The following is a 12,120-nucleotide window of genomic DNA, read 5'->3' as shown; positions in this document are numbered from 1 at the left end:
GATTGCGAGTCGAGCGCCCTAATCACCTGGCCATGCCGGGCCCGGCATTTAGGGAACAGCCATTATTTATCTGTGAGAAGAGGTCAGATTATTATGGGGGGACAATATTTCTATGCTAGTAAATCAGAGGCGATTCACCTCTCTGTGAACGATTAAAAAAACGACGCAAGATTTTAAGTGCAAATTCAATTTTTATTATCCATTATATGAATACCCAAGCATGAAATAGAACGTTTGCAACAAATTTTGTGACATTTAACTTTTTTGATTTAACTCGTAAAAGAAAGGAAATGAATATTCCCTATTTTTCATGTTATATGTTTATTTATTTCAAGTGATATGCATAAAGCAAAAAACATCTCAAGCATATACAATATTCCTGACTCTACCTGCAACGATTATATTTCTAAATATGTGACATGGCAAAATAACTCTTTTAAAATTATTCTTATGCTGGTTTAATGAAAAACAAAATCTATATTTTTCCGCGTTAACCAGTAGAGAAATTCTGTAGCTCTTGGTACTTTTGTTTCAGATATTTCTATAAGTATTAAGCATAAATGATAATTTTTATTTCCTACCCTAATTTCGGTATGATACATTAATTATCCATGGCTATAGTATTTATTAAATTGTGCTGTTTTTTAGGGTGAATTGCGTGTTCATTTTAGTGGTGTATGTTTGTCCAAAAAATTTAATATATTATTTTTCTATATTACCAGATGTAATTACTATATTTCAATTTGTTTTTTTTGGGTTGTTCATAAATCACCTATTGTCACTGTGTACATAATACATTTAGGCTTTTTTAGTCTTCTTGTTTATGTGTAATAAGATGTGGTTTGTTTGTTACTAAGCAAACTACACAATGAACTATCTGTATTTTTTCAACCGCTGGTATCGAACGCAGATTTTTAGCATTATAAGCCCTAAGACTTGCCACTAAGTGACCAGGAGGAGAGAAGTAAGAACTTGAAGTTACGAAGATAATCAGTAATGCCAGTTGTGGTTGCACCCTCTGTAGTTGGCATGTTAAACATATTTCTTAAGATATGGCCAATTAATGTTGTGGATCTGTTTGTGGCCAAGTGCCATAATTATAGTTCTAATCAGTGAAATGTGACTATAAACGTTGAGTTTAGAAAATGCATATTTTCAAGTCCACTATCCTGTTGGATATCCTCTGTCATTCAAGTAATTCATTGAATAAAAAACAAAGATGCTTTTAAACACCTGTGTATGGGCAAATGTTATCAGTATCAAAACATGTAAACAGAATAACTGCTATATATATATATATATTAGCAAACTTAATTGAGCAAGCTTTGGTATATAGTTTTTAATTACCAATACTCCAAGTATTTGTGATAAAAATCATGTAAACTGCATTTTTTTTTTACGTAAACTGCAGCTTGCATGATTTTTATCACAAATATTCGCTTATCGGTTTTATGCTATGCCAGCTTTCAGTGTTTCAATCGTAGCTTTTGATAGTTAATTACTTCCACTTTTAGAGAGTGGATTACTCTTCTGTACAAAGAACTGTGCAGAGAAGTCGTAAGAGGTAACTTGAATGTGTGGGAGATTTTAGAAATTCGTCCTACTCTCGCTGAGGAAATAAATACTGTTCTCTTAAATTAGTAAATCAAATTTTGTACATATAATTCAGGAAGTGTGTTGTTTTGGTAATTTTTGACTTTCAATAAAAAAACATTTTAAAAAGTATTTTTACAAAAACATTTACTATTAAATGCAGAAAAAACTTGTCCACGAAGTGATGAAACTCAAGCCACCATTTGCTTATGATCGGCATGTGTATTTTACTGATTTTTCCAAGTAAGTTGTAGTTTACTATTTACATATCATTGTAAAAACATGAACAAATAATATTTTTCTTATCGAATTCAATGTATTTCAAAATGGGAAACTTAAAATGATTAAATCACATTGACATAGCTCAGTTGTTCAAAACAAAAATCGAAAAGAAGCAGTTATAACTATACTAGTTTCTTACATCAATTTTTAAAACTCTAATAATTACTTTTTTGGAGCCTATATAAGACTCGGCCAATTTACATGTGTTTAGGTACATGGAACCTTCTACACAAAACATAATACTAAAAAGATAACTAACTAGATTACGATCAGCTTTTTTACGTCAAATGTCGAAGAAAGATAATTGAAACATAAATCTTTAAGTTAAATCATTAATAACAGAAACACGGAATAATTATAGCATTGAGAATCACACGAACTGATGTCGATATTTTAATTTAAAAAATTCGTTAATTACCAACTAATGAAAAAGTACATCCAACTTCAATGTTTCATTGCTTTCTATTTCCTTTTCTTCTCTCTATAAAACTGTGTGCAGGTTTGTCTATCTGTCTATGTTTTCCTATTTTGTAAAAACTGATTAATGCTTCTTTACAAATCTTGTCAAATTGATTTTTTAGCATTCTACTTTAGTCATATGAAATATCTTAATTTTTCCATTTTTAGTTTAAGATTATGTTATATTTTTTATATCTAAACATGTTATGTTTAGATTATGTTTTATTCTCTGCTACGTTAGAAGGGATGGTAGAGTTATAATTTTTCTTTAAGTTAACCAATTATCTGCCCCCCAGTGGCACAGCGGTATGTCTGCGGACTTACAACGCTAAAAACCGAGTTTCGATACCCGTGGTGGGCAGAGCACAGATAGCCCTTGTGTAGCTTTGTGCATAATTAAAAACAAACAAACAAACAAACAAACCAATTATCTGAATATACAATCACGTTTCATTAAAGACTCAGACTAGTTAGTTGCCACAGTAAAATCCGGATAGCTTATTCTACTCATAAAGTTGGCTTAACTGCCTTAAAGCCAAGCATTTCTCAAGAATATAGTTAAGAGTACTGCAAATAGATTAGATGATAGTGATGAGTTTAAGACATAAGACAATGTTTGAAAAAGTGTCGTTTGATCAGATACTATGCGGATGTCACAGTTGAAATATATCCCCAGCAAACGCATAGGATTGGTGACTTTCAGTTAACCTAGTAAACCTGTTGACGGGAGAAAGAGCCTCACAGACGTTGGCGGAGTTGGTCAGACTAGGAGCCAACGATAAGTCTAGATCGGTCCGATCAAATAGAACAACCAAACACAATGCGTAAAACATGGTCCATAAATAAACGGGGCTGTAGGTTGCTCAGATCACCTTAGATTAATTAGCAATCACATTCACAACTTGAGCTCCATTGGAAGGAGGTGAAGCCATACAGTCTTTAAAGCAAAACTGAGGTAAAAGAAACAGTGTTAACAATCAAAGTATTGGTAAAAGCAGGACTGGAGCAACTTTTGTGAAAGTACCACTAATTCAAAGAGTGGTATTAGTGGAAATTATTGTAAGCCACTCATAGGGCTGCTAATGACCCTGGATGAACCGGTTTTATCACACATTAGTTCGCTGTAAATGTAATAACTAAATAAGGTTATTGTATAGATCCAAATCTATCCAATAAGAAATTAGGGACAATAGGGTATATTACAGGGCCTTGCGTAAAATAAGGGTGGGAAAATTGGTCACCTACATTGATGCACTAGTAGGCTTTATATCCAACTCTTCCTAGACGTGTGTAGCAGAAACCAGGAAAACAGAGAAGTAACTTAAACCCTACTAGAGTAGTTGAGATCCTGTTGCATGGTGGTAGTTGCCTTCAGAATTAATTATGAGTTGCATGGTGGTAGTTGCCTTCAGAGAAGTAACTTAAACCATACTAGAGTATTTGAGATCCTGTTGCATGGTGGTAGTTGCTGTTGCATGGTGGTAGTTGCCTTCAGAGAAGTAACTTAAACCCTACTAGAGTAGTTGAGATCCTGTTGCATGGTGGTAGTTGCTGTTGCATGGTAGTAGTTGCTGTTGCATGGTGGTAGTTGCCTTCAGAGAAGTAACTTAAACCCTACTAGAGTATCTGAGATCCTGTTGCATGGTGGTAGTTGCTGTTGCATGGTAGTAGTTGCTGTTGCATGGTGGTAGTTGCCTTCAGAATGAATCATGAGAGTATATCTGTCTAAAGTTTGCATGTAAATTCAAGACTTTAATAATCATGACTTATTTTCTTATGCTACCTCGTGTTTCAATTTGGTTAATGAAAAAATATGTATAGAACTTATTTATTTTTACTTAATGTGTTATAAAACCTGTGAAGCGCTTAAAATGATGCAAAAAGCATAATACATGCTCAGTCTATCTCGAAACGTTATCTTTAAAAAAACGTGGATGTGCTTCACAATAAACACATAAAACTTTTTTTTGTTCTTGAGCTTTAAAATGTTGGTTACACATGAGCTGGTACAAAAAAACTTATAAGTTTCCTCTTCCCGACAGAGGAAGATTTATGATATATTTTCATTCTTATGTTCGTGAGTCAAGTGTGTATTGTGTTCCTTGTGATTTTGTATTCATAACACATTCCAGTCATACGGTAAGCTTCCCCTTTTATAAAATGTTTCGCAATAATGATTCACATACATATATACGTAAAGAAGTATATTTTTCATTGTTATGCGTTACTAAGGGCACATATGAAACATGGGGAAACGAGGGGAATGCATAACGATATATTTCAACCCCCCAAAGGATTGAGATCTCTCCAATAACTTTCTATAATTAAGTATATATAAACTTGAGAGTCACAACAATGATCCCCAACGGAGCTCAGCGGTAAGTAAATTTCGATTCTCGCTGTGGGCAGAGCACAAATAGCCCCTTGTGTAGCTTTTTGCTTAAAAACAAATTCACAAAAGATGACCTAAAGTATGAACATATTCCAGTAAAGTTACCCTCAAAATTCATTTTGCGGAATGTTAAACTTCATTGTATAATTCTATAAAATATTTTAATTTAGGATCCACGCGAAGTATATGCCAATGAAAGTTGTTTTATCTTGAATTACATAAGAGTTTCTATTAATCATGAGATTTTTTCCAGTATAACCTTGTGCTTTATTGGCAAATCATCGAACATCCTTTCTTATGGTATTATTTTAAGTGTTTCAAAAATATACTTACCAATATATTACGAATTATATGATGTAGTTTATTAACAGTGCTCTTAAAACTTATATATATATATATGAACAAATATAGAATGATCATAAATTTATTATTATTTTTAAAACTTTCTTCACCAATCCTCTCTGTTGTAATTTCATTTTTCCCAGATTCGGCTACCAAAACCCTTTGTACATCAACACTATGCGAGACCCTGTAGAGAAGATTATCTCCCGGTTTTTCTATTGGAGATCACCTGGTTTATCTATCTTCGAAGAACTAAAGTCGGCTGGAAAAGTACATTCCAACAAAAGTCACTGGCTATCAAAAGTAAGCAAACACCTACGATACATATTCTTCTAAGATATAACAGGTGCAGACTAACATTCCTTCTTTTATTTTTGAAGTCAGAGGGTAGTTATGGCTCGTGTTATTTGTGAGCTTTCTTAATATATGTAATGCATCGAGTGATACTATAGAAGGTGATTTCCTTTTAGTTTTTGAGGCATTTGTTGTAAAGTAAATTTATTTATTTATTCATAAATTTGGTTTTAAAATAATGAATTTTACATTACTGCGTGTCATTCTTTTGTTTTGTTCTATTGAAATTCCACCCAGTCTATTTCAGAATTTAACAATGGATTTTTATTATCAGAAAACGATTATCAACTTGCATTATTACATTGGTAAATTAATATATATATAGTAGTATGTTAATTAAACCAATAGTATAAGAGGTAAGAAAGTAATGTTTGTCATGTTTCTTTGCCCTAGTGACTGTAAAATGTAAAAAAAAAAACAAGCAAAAGAACGCTTATTTTGGATGTTGTACAGTTACGTTTTTTTTATTTTCTGGTATCATCTATTATTGTTTGTTTGTTTGAGAACAAAGTCATAGTAGGCTATCTGCTGTGTCCGCCGCGGGGAATCGAATCCCGGATTTTAACGTTGTACTTTCATAGACTTACTGCTGTCCCACTAAAGGACATCATCCATGATCTTGAATATGATGTGTATAAAAACTACATTATATTTTTGTTATAAGAGACTATTGACAATGAAATATTATTACTTACTTTGTTCAAGAAACCAAATATATGTATATACATACTTAAACTCCATATGTATATAAAGATATATATATTTTTCTATCAGCTACGTGAATCAATTGGTTATTCACATGTCGTATATTGAAGTAAGTGTATATAAAGGATCATTTCCAAAAATAAAAAGAGGTGAACGGGGACACTGTGTTTGATTCAGTACATGAGTGATATCTCAGCAAATAGAAAATATATGAGGTTCTTGTTTTATATTCTAGCTTGTCAATATCGGTAATTTGAGTTCCTAATTCTTGCGAAACTATAGACTTTGTATTTGGACATCACAAACATATAATTTGAACCAGTGCTGCATTCAACATACCACGTGACACACAAAAATCGACGTTTAACTGTGTATATTTAATATTTATTTTTAAATTAAGAAATTGAATAATGTATAATACTAAACTTTGAATTATAATCTACAGCTTCATACCAAACTTATTGATATAAATTCATGAAATAGTAGTTCAATTAAATTTTGAATGCGAGTCAACAAACGCGATGACATGGCCTTTGATCCGTGACCCATCTGTGGAGGGTTAATGTATAGCTACTTAAAACTATTTCGTTTTAAGTATATCCTATCATATTTTAGTCATGTTGAACTCATACCTATGTATAACATTTTTCATTAAAATCACGTAATACCACAGATTCGTGCGTGTTTATCAGTTTTCATATTTTGTCATTTTATTGTCACCGAATGAAGAAACGACGGTTTATAGTTCATGACACACAAAATATTAAAGTTGAAAAATGAATTCGGATTAATTAAATTACTAAAGTTAATAAAATATATCGTTCTTTTTAGAAAATAAAATCAGATAATTTAATAGTGATAGGTGAAACAGTGGAGATTTAACTGGCAAAACAGATAAATCATGGTTCAGTAAGATTAGTAGTTTGAACGAGGGTATAAGCAAATTAAACAAAGAATAACATGGCAGCGTGATACACGCAGAAACATTAAGCTGGGTAGGCATCATATTCCTTTTGTGTTTAATTCAAAAGTGATGCTACGATTTATGTATATGCTCAAGTATTCAAAAACTACATTATCACGTTATTGGGAACATTTTACAAGTATTCAAAACTACATTATCACGTTATCGGGAACATTTTACAAGTATTCAAAGCTACATTATCACGTTATCGGGAACATTTTAGTATTTTTTTGTTTTCAGAATTTTAGTATACAGTTTTAGGGAAATTAGGTGAATTTTTTTTTAGTTATCTAAAGATTTACGATATGTTAAAATTAATAATCTTTGAAATCAGATAACAGAAGCACGATTTGTATACAAACATTACATCTTCAGACTAACAGTCTTGATATATTCTCAAGATAAAACAAGATGTTTTAGAGACGTAATGAAAAACTTAAATACAATAAAATTTATGCTCTAGCTGAATGAGTTGTTTTCAGAACAATAGAATAATAAAAAGGGCTAAACATTTCAACAGCGCATTAATAATATTGGTGGTTGCTATATGACATCATATAAGAGTTCTGTAGATTCAGCATAAGCTAATTGTTGTATGCATATAGAACTCCAAGTCTTTTACCTGTAATAAATTATCTGTTTTGCATTATGTTATATTTAAGGCATTTACATTTGTTCTGTTCTATGTGTTTAGAATTTTGAACAGTGTGTGCTTACACATGATCCAGAATGCACATTTATAACCGGACAACCTTACGATCTTGCCATTCCTTATTTCTGTGGCCATGAAGAGGAGTGCATGTGAGTAAACCAAGATAAATACATTTGTTAACAGACTAAAAAAATATCAAATTCAATTATTTTATATTTAGTGTAGATGAGAAAGCACGTTGTATGACTTGGATATTGTTTATACATTAATAAATACTCATGAGCTCATATCTTGAAAACTACAACAGGTATGATTTTATGACGTATATACCTAAAAAAGTTAAAGTTTATGCACTGTCTATTCCATATGTATTCATGCTTAAATACAGTTAAAATTAATGGTCTTCAAGCTGATGTTGATGATGTTTTCAGATTGAGGGTATAATTCCGATACAAACTGTAGTTTTCTATCACGTTTCAAAAACGTATGATCCGTTGCTTCCTAGCAGGTAAAAGCAAATATTTTATCGTTTTTACATCGTGGTAAAACAAATATATTATAATTTCCATAAGTTAACATATATAATGTATTTAACTACCTTTTTTTTTTTTTGTAGTTTACTAACAAATATTATCCAATTGTATAAATTACTTCAAAATCATTCAGATTACTTCAAAATCCCTGGAATAAGCTTATAAATTAATGAACAATGACTTCATTCCAGGTTTTTAAACAATAAGGCTGCTCTGAAACTGGCTAAACGGAATGTTTTGAAACATTATACCGTAGTGGGGATCTTAGAAGAAATGAACAAAACACTGAAGGTGTTGGAAGCTCGTATTCCCCAGTTTTTCAGGGGTATTTCTACGTTATACAGCATTAAACGTAAGTACATCACAAGCTTGAACTTCATAAAGATTATAATCACTGTTATATTACATCTGGTCAAAAACACCTTAGGTGTGAAAAAAAGGTGCGGCCAAAAAAGGATTGAGCGTGCGACTTAAACGAATAAAATCACAATTGGAGGCCAAACTGGTAGCTACACTTGATTTTTGATTAGATATCATGACTTTTTGTCAATACAAACGAACAAATCACAGCAAGCTAGAAAGTGATACTCGATAGTAACCAACATTAGCTTTAGGATCACAACCCTATTATTTGGAACAGACCTATACTTTACAGAACCAACTAGTTTCTTTAAAATATATGGTGGCAGTTTTCCTCTCTAAAACAGTGTTAATAACTTCCTTTATAGTAACGCCATAAAATCTAGATTAATAGTTTCATGTCATCATCCCATGCAATCGGTACAGCCGTATCAAGCATCATTATTTATGCTAATTGCTTAAGCTAATATCACATGACACTAAATGTTCTTTAATTAGGATAATTTCATAAAATTTAGCAAATTTGTGCTTAAAAGTTGGCAATGAATAATGAATAATAACCGTCCACCCGTATGATTCTTTTGAAAACTTGAGCTAGAAACTGAAAAAAAGTCCACCTTTGCTCTTAGTTGAAGCTGTGGTAAACATTTGAGGCCAATAGCTCACGTTACTTTCTGCATAACCGTGCGCAAAAAGTTTGGTCAAATTTGAGCGGTTTTTGTTGAATAACTTTACATATGTGACTTATGTTTAGACCAAAGTTGGCATCTACTTGTAGGTTGTAAAGATCTATCAGTGTACCAAATTTGAAAAAATACATGAAAGGTAAATATGTTTTTCTATCAAATAAAGTTTCCGTTCTGTCTATGTGAAGAACAAAAACTAGGAAGAAATTCAATCAAAATTGGAGATTTTAATCTCATGTATTTCTTAATGGATTGCCTTGAAATTTGAAGTATGTGAAGTAGGGATACAGTAGAGCATATCCATTGAAAATATGTGATAGTTTGGATTACCAAAGTCCGAGCTACAGAAGGTGGAAAATTGTTAAACTATCATGCCTGTTAATAACACACAGTGTGCCCTGCAGGTTGTTTTGGTCGCACGACACACTACCGTGTGTCTTGATTTCAAACTTACGTTCCTTATGTGTATTTATCGTACATACCGTATGATTCTAATCTCTTTAGCTTGGGGCTCCCAAAACTTTAAACACTCCAGCTAGGGATAATGAAGGACCTTAACTCAATGACTTAATAGAATTTATAAATAATCGCCTCTCTGAGGTGCCTTACTTTCGTTGAAAATATATCTCAAGCATAAACATAATTTAGTAGTCATATTTTTTTTGCAATAAATTAAATTATTGCTTATAATATTTCTTTGTCGTGTCAATGTCGTCGTCTTTATCAATGTGATAAATGTTTAATTCATTAAGCAATATTTTTGATAGGATGATATTTAATACATATAGGCTGATTTAGTTAGTTAAAAGTGTGTTTTCAAAACTCGTTAAAAACCATTTATAATCAGCTTTGAGTTGTTCAACAACATCTGGAAAAATTAGAAGGTTGACTATATTCGATTGGCGAGCATTTATTTTCACGTTATAAAGATATGTTCTTTGATATTTTGGTATTTTTCAAACGGAATGGAATTTTATGTAACAAATAAGCTAAACAGCCAGATAGAAAATGCTAAAGTTCAGGAATAGCTGTCCCTCCCTAATTTGAGAGAAGGCATTCAGTTAACTTCACTCTTCGCCTACACTACTCGTAATCAAATAACAGAATTAAATGTCACAATTACAACGCTTCCTCAACTATGTATCGAGTGGTCCAAGGTTCGAGACATGATACTATTTTATAAGCTCCAAACTTTTTTAATGTAGATGCGTTTATAAAAGTGATAGTCAAGCCCATATTTAATTCAATGAGCCAAACAAAGTCCTTGTAGATGTGGGTGTTTCTGGTTGGTTGGTCGATATTCCTCTGATCAACATTTTAAAAATTAGAGACTTAGTATCTAACCTAGCCGTTTAGTCCATGTGCGCATAAAGTTCCGTTCTTTTAAAAAATCGCAATTACAATTTCTACATGTGGAGAAACTCTCGTTTAATATTATTATATGCATAGATCATATTACACATATATTCCCGGCTGTTCTTTTTTATTATTATTAGAAAAAAAACTGGAAACGCAAACTTTTAATTGCGGATCCAGTATGTATTTAGCAACATGAAGTACCAGACTCTACAAAACAAAAATCTAGCGCTAGACATTCCGTCATCAGGCGGGTGGTTTATCCCATTTTTCAACTAAGCGACTTCTTAATATCGTGAAAGACAAAATTATTTATTGGGCTACTGCAGCAAACAGTCCACAATAACCTATATATATTTGTTTCATTTCATTATAATCATGTTAAAAGCTGGTCGTCGACAGTTTACACATGTAAATATTCACCTGTTAAATAATGAAATTATGTTTATAACATATAAAATCCACTCAAAATTATTTATTGGGCTACTGCAGCAAACAGTCCACAATAACCTATATATATTATAATCATGTTAAAAGCTGGTCGTTGACAGTTTACACATGTAAATATTCACCTGTTAAATAATGAAATTATGCTTATAACATATAAAATCCACTCAAAATTATTTTAGCTGTAAGTCATTGTCCTTGAGAGATAAAAGAAAAAATAGTTTGTTTGTTATGGATTTCACGCAAAGCTACACGAGGACTATCTGCGCTAGCCGTCCCTAATTTAGCAGTGAAAGACTTGAGGGAAGGCAGCTAGTCATCACCACCCACCGCCAACTCTTAGGCTATTCTTTTACCAACGAATAGTGGATTGACCGTCGCATTATAACACTCCCACGGCTGAAAGGGCGAGCATGTTTGATGTGACGGAGATTCGAACCCGCGACCCGCAGAATTGCGAGTCGAGCACCCTAACCACCGGGCCGAGAAAAAATAGAACCTTATGAAACTAAAATCTATAGGCGAGCAATCATAATAGAAAGAAGATACTAGCGAATCACTCGATTTATATCGATATATTTGTGTTACAGAAACAAAACTTTTGTTGGGTTGACCGTTTCAACTTAATATATATTGTAGTACACAAGATATCCATCAAAAATAAAACATCCAAAGAGATATTATACTTATGAATGGAAAGAAAGTCACGAGAATATTTTTGTGGTAAGTATTTTGTTTATATGCATATTTAAGATTAAAGATTGTTGTGACAAAGGTTATTGTGATTCTCTATAATTCTACATAGCTTTTCTTAACATTTAAAATAAAATCTTTAGTTTCATTGTGTTTGTTTTGAATTTCACACAAAGCTACACGAGGACTATCTGCGCTAGCCGTCCCTAATTTAGCAGTGGGAAGGCAGCTAGTCATCACCAGCCACCGCCAACTCTTGGGCTACTTTTTTACCCACGAATAGTGGGTTTGACGGTCACATT

General features: G+C 32.3%; 1 protein-coding gene across 1 annotated transcript in view; it reads left to right on the top strand.

Moving 5' to 3' along the window:
* Positions 1-1,750: 1,750 nt before the first annotated feature.
* LOC106478365 (heparan sulfate 2-O-sulfotransferase pipe-like) overlaps positions 1,751-12,120 on the top strand; it is an 11,308-nt gene continuing 938 nt past the window's right edge. Inside the window, exons 1-4 of the mRNA XM_013938905.2 lie at positions 1,751-1,836; positions 5,212-5,371; positions 7,786-7,892; positions 8,468-8,628. Of these exons, the coding sequence (XP_013794359.1) occupies positions 1,751-1,836; positions 5,212-5,371; positions 7,786-7,892; positions 8,468-8,628 (514 nt within the window). The remainder of the gene's footprint in view (positions 1,837-5,211; positions 5,372-7,785; positions 7,893-8,467; positions 8,629-12,120) is intronic.

This window comes from Limulus polyphemus, unplaced genomic scaffold (assembly GCF_000517525.1).
Source record: "Limulus polyphemus unplaced genomic scaffold, Limulus_polyphemus-2.1.2 Scaffold204, whole genome shotgun sequence".
NCBI classification, from domain to species: domain Eukaryota; kingdom Metazoa; phylum Arthropoda; class Merostomata; order Xiphosura; family Limulidae; genus Limulus; species Limulus polyphemus.
This window is presented reverse-complemented; position numbering and strand designations above follow the sequence as displayed.